General features: G+C 45.1%; 1 protein-coding gene across 2 annotated transcripts in view; it reads left to right on the top strand.

Annotated features, from left to right (window-relative positions):
- The window catches only part of Uxs1 (UDP-glucuronate decarboxylase 1), a 65,199-nt gene that overhangs the window by 23,111 nt on the left and 24,364 nt on the right, over positions 1–17,724 (top strand). For both annotated transcript variants that reach the window (XM_050160525.1, XM_050160524.1), the window contains exons 5-8: positions 4,145–4,205; positions 8,893–9,073; positions 13,328–13,432; positions 15,113–15,172. In XM_050160525.1, the coding sequence (XP_050016482.1) occupies positions 4,145–4,205; positions 8,893–9,073; positions 13,328–13,432; positions 15,113–15,172 (407 nt within the window). The remainder of the gene's footprint in view (positions 1–4,144; positions 4,206–8,892; positions 9,074–13,327; positions 13,433–15,112; positions 15,173–17,724) is intronic.

Here is a 17,724-nt window from a genome sequence, read left to right as displayed (position 1 = left end):
GCTGCTACCCTTCACTCTTGCACCATACAGACAACACTGTCAGTTCAGCCGCCTGCAGCCACGTTAGCAGCTTTTGATTGCAGGTGTCTTTAGGAGCAGAAAACACCTTATGCTCTTATACCTGCTTGTTTTTTGTTTTGGGGGTTTGTTTGTTTGTTGTTTTTGTTTTGTTTTTTAGAAGTTTGACGCTTACCTGGGTGGGATCTCACCCTTCCCATTGTTCCAGTGCAGAGGAGGCCTCTCCCTCAACGTGTTCATCTCTTTAACAATCGCAGCCTCCATTCTACCAACCTCTGTACTATTTTAAGCTTGTCGGTATTCCTTTTCTCTGCAAACTATGCAGTTTGTATTCTTTTCTGCCCCAATAGCTCTTTTTCTTGTAGACCCACATAAGAGTGATTGCTAATAACCATACCTCAGGATCTATTTTGGGCTCTCTTGAAATCTCCTTTGCCAAAGAAATAAATCCATCACTTTTAAATTTACCGTGGGTAAGTTCTTCGGACACAAACAAAGCTTTCCCGTTCTTTGCCACAGTATCACAAAAGGCAGTTTTTATTGCATTTGCTAATATTGTCCTTCTTTGACGCCTCTTGGCCTGGGTTTCCACAGTCTGTGTGGCTCTTAGCACGGCTCTCCTCCAGGTATCCACTTTAATGGCCTTGGGTTGATTTTTGAATAGGGTGAGTTAAGGATCCCGTTTCATCCTTCAGCATGCAGATAGCCAGCTTCCCTAGGTCTATTTGTAGAGGATGCTCTTTTCTCTAGTGAGCATCTTTAGGCATCTTTGTTAAAAATCGGGTGGTCGTACTTTTGTGGCCTTGTGTCAGGGTCCTCCATTCTATTTCACTGATCTCTGTGTCTGTTTTTACTATGTGACTTTGTAGTGTAACTTAGTGTAAATTATTGATGATATTACCCCAGGAGTACTCTTCTTATTTAGGATTTCTTTGGCTATCTGGGTCTTTGCTTCCATATGAATTTTAAGTCCCCTCCCCCCAATTCTGTGAAGAACATCATTAAACTTTTGATATTGTATGGAATATGTAGATTGCTTTTGGTAGAATAGCTATGTTCACAGTATTAATTCCGCCAATCCGTATGCATAGGAGGCTTTCCATCTTCTACTGGCTTTCTCCATTTCTTCAGAGTTTTAAAGTTTTTCCATCGTGGTTTTCTTGCATCCATGGTTAGGTTTATTCAAAGGTTTTTTTGGCTGTTTTTTTTTTTTTAAAGTTGTGGTGAATGCAGCTGTTTCCCCAGTTTTCTCAGTGTATTTGTCAATGATATACAGGAATGATAACTGAGTTTTTGATTGTTGATTTTGTATCCTGGTTGCTTGAAAGTGTGTATCAGTTCTAAGTGTTTTCTGGTGGAGGGTTTAGGGTTTCATCTTCTACAGTCATATCATCTACCAATAAAGATACTTTGATATCTTTCTTTCCTATTTGTTTCTATCTTTTCTGTTTTGCTTGTCTTATTGCTCTGGTTAAGACTTCTAATACTATTTTGAGTAAGTGTGGAGAAAGTGGTCACCTCTGTTTTGATTGAGTGGAATGTTTTGAGTTTCTCTGTTTACTAAGCCAGCTGTATGTTTGTATGTTTATCATGTTCAGTGTTTATTATGTTGAGACATGTTCCTTTTAGTCTGTGTTTCTTGAGGACTTTTTAACATGAAGGGATGTTGGATATTGTCTAAAGGCTCCTTTTTTTTTTCATTTATGACCATGTGATTGATGTTCTTGAGTTCTTTTGGTCAGTTGACATTATATATTACAGTTTACATTTACATTGATTTGTGTATTGAGCCATCCCTGCGTCTCTGGAAGAAGCCTGACTTGACCATGGTGAATGATCTCTGTGATGTATTCTTGAATTCATTTTGTATCATACCTTTCTTCAAAGAGTAGAGTAAGGGATCAGCACACGGGGAATTTTATTTTGCAGGTGAGAGTACCAATTTAAAAGGAGCTGTGGTTGGTAACAGGATCCCTTAGCAACCATACAGCTTTACCTGTTTGTGGGTCTGGGTCTGGAGACACCAACCAGGAGGTTACTGGAGAGTGTTACAGCTCTGTCCTTGCAGGTCCTCAGCCAGCTGAGAACAGTGTGCGAGAAACTAGTCTGCAGAGGGAGAGAATGACATAGGCAGTGACCTTAGAGGATGGAATAGTAGGTTTACTCAAAGACATGACCGATTCCCCTGTCTGCAGTAGTAGTGGTGGATCTTGCAGTGGTCAGCCTTAGGGGGTCTCAAAACCTGGACTGGTCTTCTCAGTTGTATTTCAAAACCCCCAGGGTAACTGGCTAAAAGCCAGACTCTGGAAAAGGTTGCTCTGGCCGTGTGTATGCAAATGAGGTATAGATTAAGGACCAATCAGGCAGGAGAGAGAGTATCAGCCTGGGAAAGGAAAACAAAGCAGACTGGAAGAAGGAATGTTTTGTGTCTGGGTCATCCAGTGCTGTTGTTGTGCAAGTGGGGAAGGAAGGGTATAGCCACATGGTACTTTGAGCCCTGTCTGCCAGCTGTAGGCAGGGTCTCTCCAGCATCACCAGCACTTGAGAGGCAAAAATGGGATACTGTCCAACATGCTGGCTAGCTATACTCAGTGGAGTCAGTGAGCTGTGCTTCAGTGAGAGAGCCTGTCTCAGTAAACAAAGTGGAACGCTATTGGAGACACACAGCATCAGCTCCCGGCCTTTCACCTATCACACATGTGCATGCGTGTGCGCACGTGCACTCACACAGTGCACACACACATAATCCTTCTCAAATCACCGTGATTTCTATAAACTGTGATGATCTAAATACATGTTCATAAAAACATTTTCGTTTTTTTCCAATTAAGTATAGTTTTTTTTCATTAAACATTGGAAGAAGAATGTAGTTGTGTTGAAGTTTTCCAAACTGAATTTCTGAATTCTCAGGGCACATGGATTGAGGCTACTCCTTCCCTGTTTGCACTTCTGCACAGAGGTCTGATAGAGAGTTTCAGAACAAGCCCGGGATTGCCACTGTTGTCTGCATTTGCCCCTCTGTCTGCCTGTGTTTACAGCGTGAAAGGGAGCCCGCCATTCTGAGAGTATGGAAGCTCTTCCTAGGGAAATTCCGTACTGTAAAAACAAGACTTCTGCTCCGTTTCAGCCCGACTGCCTGTTCCCAGGGAACAGCCCCCAGATAATGAGTGTGCTACTCTGTTTGGTTCAGTGACCATTAACGCGTGCACTTTGTACCAGCTCTGTGCGGGACGGGGAGATTGCGGGCAGCCCTACCCATCCCCTGTTACAACAGTAACTACAAAGCTGCACAGATTCATTGAAGCGCTGCCGGGGACTCTGCCTAGGAAGGAGCTGCAGAAACTTCTAGAGCAGGAGAGTTTTATTCTGTCTCTGCTGTCTTGAGAATCAGTCTTCTGCATGGACCTGTGACTTCACATGGTCTTGTGCTTTATCTGATACAGTACCCCCACAGTACTGCCAGTGTGTGTGTGTGTGTGTGTGAGAGAGAGAGAGAGAGAGAGACAGAGACAGAGACAGAGACAGAGAGACAGAGAGAGAAAGGCTGGCTTGGAAATGCTGATCCTCTTTCCTCTGCCAACCGCAGGCTGAGGATTGATGTGTGTGGTACTGCCATGTCTAGTGCAGTCCATGACCTTACCCGGCCGAGTACAGCTAGTGCTTCTCATCTGCCGGCCAGCAGCTCCTTTAACTTTCAGTCCGTCTCCAGTTGGATGCAAACAGGGATAGGTAAGGAGCATCTCACACTGAAACTAGCCGCTGTCCCCTCTGTTCCTCTCTGGAGGGGAAAGGAGTGGCAGCCATGCTCTGAGAATAGATAGAAAAAATACTCAACTGAGATGTTTTACAACTGAGATGATTTAGCAAAAAGATATACATGTATATATACTTTTAAACAAGGCATTCCTTTATCAGTAGTGAAAAAGGATCAAAGCTGTTTGTCTCCAAACAGGCAGGGCTGGCACACACCTCGGTGGAGTAACGATGTTTCCTGCATGGATTGTCAAGCCAGGCTTTGCCCGCAGGGTTCTGAGAAGTGTTCCCCTGTGCCGTCTGTACAGAGCCTGTGGAGTGACCCGGGAACCACATTGGACTGACTTTCCCTTTTAATCTCTTCGTATTATAGTTTCACCCAGAAATACCCACCAGTAAAGTTTTTATCAGAAAAGGACCGGAAAAGGATTTTGGTAAGTTTGCACACCAGATTCCATTTATGTTATTAAGAAATTTGCTCTTCTACCTCCTCAAATGAAGTTTTATACTTTTTTATTTAAAAGTACAAATTTGGAGTGTATATATTTGTGTGTGTGTGTGTGTATGTGTATCCAGTGCAGTGTTTTGTATTTTGTTTGCACTGTTTTAGTGGCATCACATACTGACAAGGAACCTCGTACCATTAGCAACTGCTTTCCCTTTCTCCATTGGCTCCCAGCATCCACTGCGGCTGCTGTCTGTCCCCAGGGCTTTGCCCCATTCAGATGTTTCATGTGATGCACTGTGGCTTCTTGGGTCTGGCTTCTTTGACTTAGAGTGATGTTTCCAGTGTTATCCACTACCTTTCTCTTCATGGGCGAAGCTATTGTGAACCGTGTTGCTGTGACTATAGGTGATGTTCTGTAGACATGTGGCTTTTTCTTGTGTACTCAGGGCTGAAAGAAATCTACACTGAAAATGCCAAAATTAGACTGTCTATAGTTAGAGAAGATACACGTTCATATGTATAAAGCCCAAAGGATCTCCTTAAATAGAATTACTAGAACTAACCAAAGAGTTCAGAGTTGAAGTATGCAGTCTATATGGAAATTCTTGAAACTTCACCCTTGCAGCTTTTAACCTTCTCTGGTGCTTGGACCACAGCGGTGATCACCCTGGCTAAGAGTCTCCTTGATAAATATTAACTCAAGCTCTTCAGGAGAAAAACCGTATCTTATTTTGTAGGGCACTACACAGAGATTTTATTGTTGTATTTCTTTTGAAGTCACACCTTTATTGGGGCACCATACACATAACATGTAATTCACTGTTTAAAGTGTAATTTGTTGGTTTCTATTGTAATCCCAAAATAGCACAACCCTCACCAGATCCAGCTTACCATAGTCATGATGCCCCAGAGATACCGTGCGGCAACCCTAGGCAATGGCTCACCTCTCTGTCTTCCTAAGGCCACCAGTTGGCTTCATCATCCATATGGCAACCCTGGGAAGCTGCTTACATCCCTGTCTGCCTGTGTCTATCAGTTGGCTTCTTCATACGGATAGACTGTGCCATGTTGGCCTGGCTGTGATGGCTCCTTTCAGTTAGCATGTTTCCAAGGTTCATCCATGCTTCATTGGGACTGTTCTTGGGCTCATTGGCCGTCTTTGTATCTTTGGGTATTTTTTAAAAAGGTTTCCCTTCTTATTGCTGGATCATAATAGAGATTTTGTATATTATTATAAGTCCTTTACCACAGATTTTTTGCATATTTTCCCATTTTGTGAAAATTATAACCAGCAAATAATCAGCATGCACTTGGAGAGATGGAAGAGCTGCTCTTTTTGCATGGGCTGTGACTCATCTAATGCTTTGAGGAAGTCTAACACCCTCCACAATTTCTTAAAGCCTTCATAGGTCAGATGACAGTGTGGCCACCCAAGAGTATTCTCTGGGTCCCCTGCCCACCAAAAGGAATTGTCCTCACAGTGAAGCCTGTTTACAGGAGCAGAAATGGCGGGAACAGATGTTTTGCTGGCTGATGTTTTAAAGGTAGCAATAAATGCACACATAGAACGTTTGCCAGCAGCAGTGAAGGCACAGATGTAGCAGGTAGCAATAAAAATGTGCCTTTCTTAGCCAGCGGACCACAACAGGACTTCTGTTCAGATAGCTGGACAGAGGAGGGCAGAGAGGGCACCTGTGCTCCAGGCAGTTTCTGGCAAGTGTTTCTCTTCCCCAGATAAGGAGTAGGGGCTTTAGTCAGCAGGTGGAAATCAGCACAGCAATAAAATGTAATGCAAGATTTCTACTAAACTGTCATAATGTAGACTAGTAATCTCGTTTTGTTAGACATGCATAAAAGTGTGTGTGTGTCTGTCTGTCTGTCTCTGTGTCTGTCCTTATCAACTCGACTTCAAGTGCTTTATTTTAATTTTTTAATTTGTTGCTTGTGTTTTAATGGTATAGTTCAGAAGTTACTGTCCAACCTAAAGACACAAAGATTTGTCATGTCTGTTAAGAGTTTTCTAGGTTGAAACTTAAATCTAGATCTGTATTATTATAAAAAGTGAGAGAAGGTTTCTGTTGTAGATGAGGGAGAGCACAGCCAGAGGGGCCTGGAAGAGTCCAGAGCAGGGAGAGAACCTAGCATAGTAGGCTAAACAAGGCCAGTAGACTGGAGCAGGCCACGAGAGGAAAGGTAGAGGGGAAGAGCAAAGAGGAGAGAGGGCGGGGGTGGAGCTTAAAGGACCAAGAAGGCACATGGCCAAATGACAGGGTTATATAGGCATGAGAAGCTGGGGGAAGGGAAGCCCATGAGCTGGAGAAGTTTAGGGTGGGGGGGTGGAGCGAGAAGAACTGAGAAGAGCCCCGGGTGCTGAGTGAGCCTGGAGTCCAGCAAACACTTTGGTACATTGCTAGGAACTACAGTTAGCCATTTGTTCTGAGTTTCTTTTGGAACTGACAATTATATTATGAGTTAATTTCTGAATGTGATGTTAAGTGAGGGGCATTCTTTCTTTTGCTTCAGTTGTCCTTCACAGTCCGGTACCTTTGCTGGGAAAATCATTTGAACATAAGTAGTTATATCTGGACTGTCATATCCACTGACCTTTGAATCAGTGTTGGTCATTGTGGTTTCGTAATAGGCTTTGAAGTTAAGCGGCATGTCATACCACTTTGATACCCCCTCCTTGTGTGTGAGTATGTAAGTGTGCATGTACACAGGCGTGTGTGTGTGTGTGTGTGTGTGTGTGTGTCTTTCTCCAAAATGGTTTGACTATTCTGGACTCCTTTGCAATTCCTTAAAAATTTTAGGATCGACTTATCAGATTTTTCCCTTGAAAGCCATCTGTGGTTCTGGTAGAGACTTAAATTTGAAGCTCACTTTGGACCATCTTGCTGTCTGAACCTTAGGCTGTATTGCCCTTGATGGGATCGTGGATGTCTTTCTGTTGTTCTGGGTACCAGTAGCAAAGGCTGTTCTAGTCTGTCTGTTGCCATGTGGCAGACTGGCCACAGATCTGATGGTCTGCAGTTGTGTGTTTGTATTGCTGTAATTTCCCTTGCACATAATTTCCATGCACAGAGTGATAGCTTCTGATGATGAGAAATGTCCTGGCTTGTGTTCTAGAGACCAGGTCCTGCATCTGACCCAGATACCATGTCATACAGCAGCAGAGGTAGAGAGCAAGGGAAGACAGAGGCTGAGCCTCTGCTTTTATAAGGACCCCACTCTCGCAGTGCACCCAGCAGGGCAGATCCCTAAGGGCCTTTGGCTCCATCTCCCATCATAGTTGCCTCATGACGTGACTTTCTAACAAGGAGACTTTGGTGGACTCAAAGCATAGGCACGCTGGTAAATACCACGTGGTCTTGCTAAGGTTTTCTTGCAGATTTTCTTTTTCTTTATACCTTCCTGCCACAAATGTACTTAGAATTTTTGGTTCATCTGCCAGCTCATAGGTTAAGGACATTTCAGCATCATTTGGGGCCCAGGTCTGACATATTATTAAAACCTAAAGCCTTTTGCATAATGGTCAAAGCCTTATACACAGAGAAGGTTTGTCTGGATATTTCTTTTCGTTGATTTTGCTGGGCAGCATAAGTCAAACGCTCACCTTGAACAAGGCTATTTGAGCGACCCATTAGTGCCCAGAAAAGCAAGAAGTCCACGGCGTTGAGATGAGCTGTAAGTTCGGAGCTGTCCCACGTTTGGGTTCGCCGTTGGTCCTCTTGGGGAAGCTTTGTAAAGGCTGAACTTCTGCTGGTGTTTCATTTGAAACGGTTGTCTGACGGGGTAAAATTTACAATTAGAGCATTATAACGTACATATGTATATTATAAAAAAACCCTTCGTCATTTTCGCTGGAAGGAATTATTTCCTGAAGAAGGAAACAAAAGGAATGTAGTACACGTTAGTCCTTGCTGCACACGATGCCTCCAAGAATTGCCTGCTGAGGGTGTGGGAATGTTAGAAGCGGGCATGTATCGTTGGCACTTCTGCCCCCGTGGGTGTCTGCAGGTCTTCTTGCTGCAGAAACGCTAGAGCACCACAGAGAAGCTCACTTCAGAAGCTTTTGCTCAGTGATATGTGTAGTGTCGGTCAAAACAGTGAGAGTTTTTAAGTTTGTAATCATGGACCTCTTGAGAAAGTGCACTGGGTGAAACAGCTGAAAATTTGCTGGAGCTGATGGCCCCTCTGGCCAGCAGTCCTAGCTACTCAGAAGGCCGAGACAGGAAAATTTCTAAATCAAGGTCTCCCTGGACTACAAAGTGAGGTCAGGCAATGTAGCAAGACCCTGTCTCAGAAGTGAAAAGAAAACAGCAAGCAAAAAATGGTCATGGGTCTAGATGTGCACAGCTCTGGGGCAGAAGATTTGCTTCGAATGTGTGAGGTCCCGGATTCAAGCCCCAGAGCTCCCGAAAGAAGAGATGAAATGAAATGAGCTGTCCTCCTGAGTCAGGGACTAGAGTGTGTCGCATTTGAATCAGATATTTTTCTCAGTACTTGAAAACACTTTAATTCTTTTGCCTCAGCCTACCCAGTACTAATATTGTAGGGGAGTTAGAACATCAGTAAACTAGAGTCCTAGTGCAGGAAGAACACGACAGGGTAGTTGTGTGCCGAAGCGTTGTCTCCATGTCGTCACTGTGTGTTCTGGGGGTGTCCCAACACAGATCACTGGAGGCGCGGGCTTCGTGGGCTCCCATCTGACTGACAAACTCATGATGGATGGCCATGAGGTGACCGTGGTGGACAACTTCTTCACAGGCAGGAAGAGAAATGTGGAACACTGGATCGGCCATGAGAACTTCGAGCTGATCAACCATGATGTGGTGGAGCCCCTCTACATCGAAGGTGACTGTTTTCACGTTTCATTGTTGATGTTTTTATCATATGTAAGGTGCAGTCCTAGTTTCCATAAGAAGGGTGGGTATTGCCAGGCGAATGCCTGTCCACTGCATGTGGCTTCCCAAGTCTTGAAATTGGCACGTTGATATAACCTATGTGGTGCACAACATTTATGGTCTAAATGTTGAATATTGAGGTTCTAATTCCCCAGGGTAATAGTACTGGGAAGTGTGGCCTTTGGAGGATGGTCGGTTCATGAGATGATTCCCTCATATAGGGATTAGTGCCCTATGAGAATGTTAAAAGCACCCCCACTCTTAGAACACAATGAGAAGATAGCGTTTATAAACCAAGAAGTGTGTCCTCCCCAGACCCCGTATCGTCAAGCACCACTCTCTTTGACTTTCCAGCCTCCAGTGTGGAAATGGATTCTTCTGTTTACATGCCAACAGCAAAATGACATTTCTTTATACTGCGCTGAGTGAACTAAGACAGCATCTCTGCTCTCTGATGAGGGCAATGCTTGGTGCTTATGTGTCGTTACTTTTAGTATTTTAGAGGAAATTGGCTATTATAAAATGGACCAAAGATCCATCTATAAAACTTTGGCTTTATTGGCAAGTACTGTGGGTTTTTGGGGTGGGTGGCATATAGAAACCCTTAGGTTGTCAGGGGTATACCCTTAAAGAGAATTGTGGGGCTGTGCCCATTCTCTTTCTCTGCCTCAGGGTTTGTCATAAAAATATTTTGTTCCACTCTACACTTGTGCCATGTTGTGGCTCCTTCCCAAGATCCTTAGATCACAAAGCCATCTGATTTCGGGTGATAGCCTATAGAATTGTCAACTAAAAGAACCCTTTTGTCTTGTAAATTAGTTAGTTATCTTTGGTATTTTGATACAGTTACAACATGCTGTGGGGTTTTGTTGTTGTTGTTGTTGTTGTTTTAGAGAGTTTTTTTGTTTGTGACAAGGTTTCTCTGTGTAGCCCTGGCTACCCTGGAACTCACTCTGTAGACCAGGCTGACCTCAAACTCAGGATTCACAGAGATTCACCTGCCTCCCAGATTAAAGGCACCGCCACCACCCAGCTAGAACACGGTTATCCCAGCTGAGAGGAGTGTGAAAGTTTGTCCATGTCCTGGCACCCTGCTTCTCCCTGTAAATACTGCAGTCACGGATGAGACTGGGGGCTACTTAGCCCCATGCTAGGCGCACATCCAGAACAGTCCTCCCTGAGTGCCTGTGCTAATAGCTGCTTCTTTGTGTCAGCTTGACACAGCTAAAGTGGTTTGAGAAGAAAAAGCCTCACCTGAGAAAATGCCCCACTAGACTGCCCTTTGGGCAAGCCTATGGGTGTATTCTCTTGATTGCTATTGGAGGTCCCAACTCACTGTGGTCAGTTCCACCCCTGGGTCTAGGTGCTATAATAAAGCAAGCTGAGAAAGCCATGAAGATGAACAATCCAGTTAAGCACGGTTCTGCCATGCCCTCTGTATTAGTTCCTCTCTCCAGATGACTGTCTTGAATTCGTGCCCTGACTTCCTTCAGTGATGAACTATGATGTGGAAGTGTAAGATGAAATAAACCCTTCCCCTCATAGTGTTTTATCACAGCGGTAGAAAGCCTAGAGAAGACAGTGTCCGTGGAGGACGGTCCCAGATCCCCGTGGCTACAGCATCCGTAGATGCTCAGGCCCCACACAGAAGTAAGCACACCCATAGTCTCATATGCACCATAGTCGCAATATGTAGAATCATGGCAGGGAAAGGCAGCATGTGTTCAATATAGATGCAGTCCTAGGGATAGTTTTGATCTATGGTTGGTCTCATCTGTAGATATAGTTCCTACGAAAACAGGGCTAACTGCATTTCTGCGGTCTTTAACTTGTAGAAAAGAGAATCTTACAGAAGCTTTCTTTATGCACATTTTCACAGAGAGACTCCTAGTGATACCAGTGTCATGGTGCAGTCCTTAGCTGGTGTGTACCAATGCTGTTCTTAGCACGGGCACCATCCCAGGGGAATCTTGGTGCCACCCGGGACAGCAGGAGAGCATGTTATTCTGCAGTTGGCTGCATAAGGATCTGTCTGGAGGAAGGCAACTCCTAAATGACTCTGGGAGTTCTTCACCTGCAGCAAACGTGGGAGGCCCCTTTCTCGTACCAGTCGTCCCCCGCCCCCCCCCCACCTCCCCGGCAAGCCTCAGTGCCCTCCTGCTCCACTTTTTCCAGCCTTCCTGCTTTTGGGAAGCATGCCTGATGGCTGAAAATCTCAAGGGATTTTTCTCCCACTTTCTTTTTCTAGCTAAGATCACATCCCATAGCCTTGTAAATGCAAAAGGGTCAGGGCAGAGCCGCCATAGAGCAGCAGGTGCAGTGGATCAGCCACTCCCACTTCCAGCCTGAGTGTTAGTCTCATTCCACTGTGCTTTGAACTCACGGCTGACAAGTTCTCAGGCTTTTTCTCTGGATGGTGAGCGCTGTTAACTTTGTAGCTTTATTTACATTCCAGAGCCAGTTATTAATATTGCTCGAGGCTTCTCACCTTTGAACTTGTTTGCCCCTAAAGTTTCCTTTCCTCTTTGTAATTCCTCAGCAGATTAATTAAGTCAACAGTCCATGCAATGTCCTTTTTAGGACAGGAGCAGGGGTATTGCGGGCAGTGTTACAGGCAGAACACAGGCACACAGGGAAACAGGCTCTGTAGAACCTGGATTTTCATGCAGTATCCAGGTTCTCCTTAAGTGGGCCACTGCACCTAAGTCCTGTTGCAGAAGAGGTCCTGATGTAACTGTGCAGGACACCCCTCATCTTTCCAGGGAAATCAGAGGGCCAACCTGTCAGATGGCTGTAAAGCAAACCAGATAGCCTAGCTCTAAGTGGGGAGGGAGTGGAAAAGACCTAGTTTATATCATGTTCACTACTCTCTTCTCGGAGCTGCTCCCAAGGGCCGGGGCTCAGGCACTGTGGACGGCTATTTGCTTCCTTCCCATTGACTGTTTCCAGGTCAGCAAGAGATTGTGCTGATCACTGCAGTGGCCTTAAGACTCTGCATTTGTGGTCTGTGGTCCTGTCTGAGTGGAGGTGGGAAAACAGTGCCCAGGTAGCTTGTTGGTTTCTGGGCAGATAGATCAGTTCACATGCTCGCAGCAAATAGATCAGCTAACTCATGCTAGCAGCATGAGTGACCAGCCCAAGAGGAATTATTTCTGAGTAGGGCAGCAGGAAGTTTCCCATACATGATGGCATCAGGGTGAGCCTTGCAGAAGGCTGGACTAAAGTGATGGACAGGAGGGGGGTTAGAGCTTCATGGCTTCTGTTCGATGTCAGAGAGGTGCAGTGGGCTCACAAGAGGCACTTTCCCTCTTGGTTCCCCTGGCTCTGCCCTCTTTGGACAGGGTCTTATGTAGCCCAGACTGACTTAAGCTTGTTATGTAGCTGAGGGACACACTGGGAATCCAGGCACTTGGGAATTAGAGGCAAGGCGGGGAGGACAGAAGTCCAATGTCCTACGCTACATGGGGATTCTGTCAGGAAAAAAAGGAAAACAAACCAATGAAACGTCAAGTTTGTAATGATTCAGGCATTTCTAGCAGTACTTGCCCATGTTTCATTGTGCATCCTCGCTGTAGCCTTGAACTGAACACACAGCATGCACATTGCACTGCATGTACAATGCATTTCCTGCGGTGCAGTGCCATGCCGTGCTCAGATTTGAGACTGTTGTGTCTTAGGAACTGTGTTTATGTTATGGAGTTTGATTTTTAAAAATGCTACCTGGGTTGCTAACTTGGAAATAGCCAGAGTTTCCAAAGTTTTCTAAACAGTCCTAAGCACACTCTGCTGTTTGAACTGCACACTTACAGGAAGTGATGCTCTCAGCGTGGATGATTCTGAAGTGGGAATCTCCATCAGCTCTGAAAAAGCATTAAGGTTCAACCAAGATTATATTCTTCATGTAAAAGTAAAAATCATCCATCTCCTTAGTGTAGATTTGCTTTCGTCTTCAATAAATGCTGCAGTTATGCAAATACTAAAGAATTATTCTAAGATAAATTTCTTTGTGATTATTATTAGTGTTCACTTTGTGTGAAGTTGTTAAGGATGTAATTGGTGTCTATCAGCAACAATATATTAGCAAGGAGAATTTCAGCACAAGAAAAACTGGAGCTATTGCTTATACTATAGTACCCAAGAGTTTCTGATTTAGAAACAAAGTCATTTTTCTTGTAAATAATGCACTTCTCTTTTGCCTCTTTAGTTGACCAGATTTACCATTTGGCATCTCCAGCCTCCCCTCCAAACTACATGTACAACCCCATCAAGACACTGAAGACCAATACAATCGGAACGCTAAACATGTTGGGTCAGTAAGCTGTCTTTTCTTCTCTCTCTTTCCGGGGCTATTTTAAGCAATTCCAAATGTGCACAGTAGCAAGACTTCCATCTATAACATATATTCCAAGACCCCTCTGATTGCTCAAACTTAGATTGTACCAAATCCTGTCACTTCGTCCCTTTTCCATGTGGAGTCAGCGCTTGAACCCTGTGTAGTTTGCTTTACCAGCAAAGCCAGTACATATTTCTTTTTCTTTACAGTATTCCGATAGAAGATTCATTCTTACTGTTGATCTTTTCCCCTCAGCCTGAGGGTAGGAAGCCGCAGGGTTAAGAGAAGGTGATGGCTTTTCCCACTCTTATGTCTGGAAAAGTTTGAAGGACTCTTCATGTTTGCTTGACCCCACACTTGGTGATTGTCTAGTACTTGTCCGTGGGTGCTGAGTGTAGGCTTGGGGCAGGACTTGGGGTTGTGGTGGCTCCATTCTAAAAGATGTCTGTGTGTGCAGCCTGGAAGACAGCAGAAGGATACAGGTAGTTGCCAGGTTGGGTATGCAGAAGAGGTAGTAGGTATGCCGTCTGGGGAGTAGGATGAGGAGCATCCTGTCTTGCTGTGTGTAGCCTGCCAGTAAAATATAGGGTAGCCTTAGTAAAATATAGGGTAGCCACAAAAGATGATTCGGAAGAAACAGTCTTCCACACACTAGAGGACTGATGTACATGAGAACTCAGAGACTGTGGCAGCACATACAGGACCTGCACAGAGAGACAGGTTCCCAGCACTGAGAGGGCACAGTAGATACGCATGCACTTCCACTCCTAACAAAGAAGCTTTCTCCAGCTGGCATCTGCTTGCAAAGGAAAAATTGCTTTTCCCCAGTGGATCCTCACTGGGTATATTAACTACAGTCAGGTAGGCCCGAAGCCCAGCAGAGATGGTCAAGGCAAACCAAGTGCAGTGCTCTTCTTGTAGACTTTTGTGTCTCATAATGCAGTGTTTGGGGCATTGTATGGCTTACAGGTCTGTTGCTTGTGCGTTATGGTTTCCAATTTTGTATTTGTATGGCTTGTATATTATGGTTTCCAAAATTTTGTGTTTCATGGGTTTTGTTTTTGAGTGGATGTGTGTGTGTGTGTGTTTCTTGTTCTTTTTCTTTCAGAATTTTAAAATTCCACTTTGTTTGCTTTTTTGCTTGCCTACTTAGAGAGAGAGAGAGAGAGAGAGAGAGAGAGAGAGAGAGAGAGAGAGAGAGAGAGAGTTGGGTGCATGGGTAGGTGGGGAGGAGCTGGGGGGAGTTGGAAGGGGAAACCATGATCAGAATATATTCCATGATTAAAATTCTTTTTTAATAAAAACAAAAACAATGGTGTGAGTTAGTGTTTTTGGAGCATAGACATCTGTGTGAAGCTCCTGGAGTCACACTGTGCTCAGCAGTCTAGATCTGACCCTGCTTGGAACTCCCACTTTCCACCTAAATGCTGTTTTTTAAGGTCCATTTACATTTTCCTTGTTGCTGTTTTTTGTTTTTGTTTTTCTTGTGGCTCCACAGCAGATGGACTAGGAGTAGGTAAGCTGGGGGAGACTTAGCACCTGCAGGACGAAACATTGTTTAAATTGCCCCCCCCCAACACACACAGACACACACACACAAATTTAAGTGCCCATGTAAGCTGACAGTTTCTCTGATGATGTGTACACTTTCTGCAGGACTGGCCAAGCGCGTGGGTGCCCGTCTGCTCCTGGCCTCCACATCTGAGGTATATGGAGGTAAGTGCTGGGGCCCCTGAAAGATGCCCACTGACCCATGGGGCTGTTCGTGTCCTATCCTAGGTAGGATGTAATCAGAGTCCAGGATTTCATTTAGAAGGCTCAACCAGCCTCTCTTTGGTGCCTCCTCTGTGAGGCCTGGGTCAGGTGAGTTGTCCAGCGTTGAGGAGGTGGAATTTCTCCATTCCGCTCTGAAAACATCTCAGAGCTCACCAACATGAAGTCGCTCTTCACGTTATTCTGCAGTGAGAGCAGTGAGTGCTGCCTGGCCAGCCACCAACCACCTGCGGGGTAACCTGAGAGCTGGTGGTGGACACTTGCTCATGGTCTCACCTGTTACAGAAAGAACACTTAGTGCCAATAACTGCCAGGCCACATTTTACCTGCCCACTACCTTCTCAGCCTCTCCGGGAACTTGGATCGTGCCAGTAAACGCCAGGTCACATGTTACCTCGCCACCACCTTCGTGGTCTCTCTGGAGCTTCAACACCCGGGAACTTGGGTCAGGAACAGGAAGTGGGCTGGATTTTCAATTCATGTTGGTTCCTACATAGCCCAAAACTAGGTGGCTACAGGGTGTGGAAGACCCTTTACCTGGAACAATGGGGCCCCTGACCCTGACCTGGTGTATTTTTTTCTCTTTTTATATTATTCTTCTGAACAAGGGAAATGAGGATGTTAAGGTGTAAAGTTGAAAGAGATCACTTTTGAAGTAACTTTGCCAGGTTGAGCAACCACATAGCCGTAAGGAAATTCCACAGAGAGTAATTCTGGCTGCTGTGGAAGGGTAGCACATCCTCCTTTTCTTTGAGGTTCTGGACAATTAAAGGACAAAGTAGGTGCCCTAGCCCCTGCCATCTCTGTCTGAAAGGCACAAGGGACACCCCGCCTTCCTCACCAGCATTTACTGCATATTTGGTAAGAGCTGTGTTTTGGGAGTCTTAGGAAATATGGTTCTGTGGTTTGACACTTTCTCCACCGGCGCTGTTAGTGGAGAGTCTGCCTATGCTGGCAGCCTCACAAAATGGGGATGAGGAGGGCACGGGTCAGAAAACTTTCCCTCGTTCTGTTTTGTCTTTTGAAACAGAATACAGCCCAACTGGGCTCCAGTGTGCTATGTAGCCTAGGCTGGCTTCCACTTGTGCCAAGATGGTAGGCGCTCACTACCACACATAGCAAAGAATCATTTTTATTAAACCTTTGTGTACATACATGCTCACATACACATGATAGGAGTATGATCACATGTAGGTATTCCAGGTGCATGTAGGTGCACATGTGTTTGTGAGGACAGAGAATACTCTGGAGTCTGGTTCCTGAGTGTTGTTCACCTAGTGTGGAGCTCACCAAGTAGGGTAGGGTGCCTGGCCAGCAGACCCCAGAAATCTACCGGGCTCTGCCTCCTCAATGCTGAGATTACAAGGTGGGTACTGCTACGCCCAGCCTTTTTCTGTTTACTTTACTGAGTCACCTTCCAGGCCCTTATGCCCACTGCCCCCGCCCCCACCCCCACCCCCACAGTTTTCTGAAGTGATTTTGTGAAGGAGCTTTTTGAGAAGCTTGATGCCCTGGGCATTCCAGCCCAGTGTGGTGCCAAGACCGAATGGCTATGCCCGGCTTCCTCCTGTGCCAAAAATGTCTGGGTACACCCTCTGGGATCTGGCCTGTCTGGAGCCAGGAGAAAGAGCGATCTTGGTCATATGTTTATGGATGTAAGTCATTAGTTTTCTTGTTCAGGGAGTCTTTGCCTTAGACCTCTTCTCTCATGTGTAACTTGCCTCTTGCTGGGGGAAGTATCCCTCAAGACTCAAGCCTCGCTCTACACCTTACAAGATTACAGACTCAAAGCTGCCTTCTGAAGGCTTAGCTGACTCAGGTCCATGTGCCGAGGGTCCACCCGTACATTATTCTCCTCTCCCTTTTCCTGACAAGTCTAGGGTCAAGCCATGTGCAAAATAAATCAGCTATGGATTTATAACACAGAGTTGCTTATGGCTTTGTCTATATTTCTTGGGAGAGATTTATAGCATTTTATAGTACGGTTGGATGCACATATATATGTGGGAAGGTCTTGGTGCACTAGTTAAAGTAGATATTAATTCATATTCTACAAATACAGGAGTTAAAGGGTTTATTATTTGGTTATTTTAAATAGTTTATTCCTTGGATACATCTTAAAGTATTGATTGATTTATGCAGTAGAGAAGCAAGGATTGGGAATTCTGTTTGCCTGTGGATCCGTTGCCCTAGTACCTTCCCTGCACAGGGCCCCAGGATTGTCTTTGTCACGGACCTCAGATTTGTTGGACAGGAACACATGAAAACCATCACGCTCCACAGAAAGGCTGTTTTAGACCTTTCCTGTGAGTGTCTGCTTTATTCTCACTGCACACCTCAGAAGACCCTGCCCCGTGTCTTCCACAGTTTGTGTCACCTTTCAAATGTCAAGCATAACTTAGGGAATTAACATAATTTAGGAAATAGAGGGACAACAAAATCAGAAACCCTGACCCTCTGCTTTTTCATGTGTGGACTGCTGTCCTGACTACTGA

This window comes from Alexandromys fortis, unplaced genomic scaffold (assembly GCF_014885135.2).
Source record: "Alexandromys fortis isolate MF-2015 unplaced genomic scaffold, M_Fortis_MF-2015_v1.1 scaffold_116, whole genome shotgun sequence".
Lineage (NCBI taxonomy): Eukaryota > Metazoa > Chordata > Mammalia > Rodentia > Cricetidae > Alexandromys > Alexandromys fortis.
Note: the sequence above shows the minus strand (reverse complement) of the source record. Positions and strands in the feature narration are given on the sequence as shown.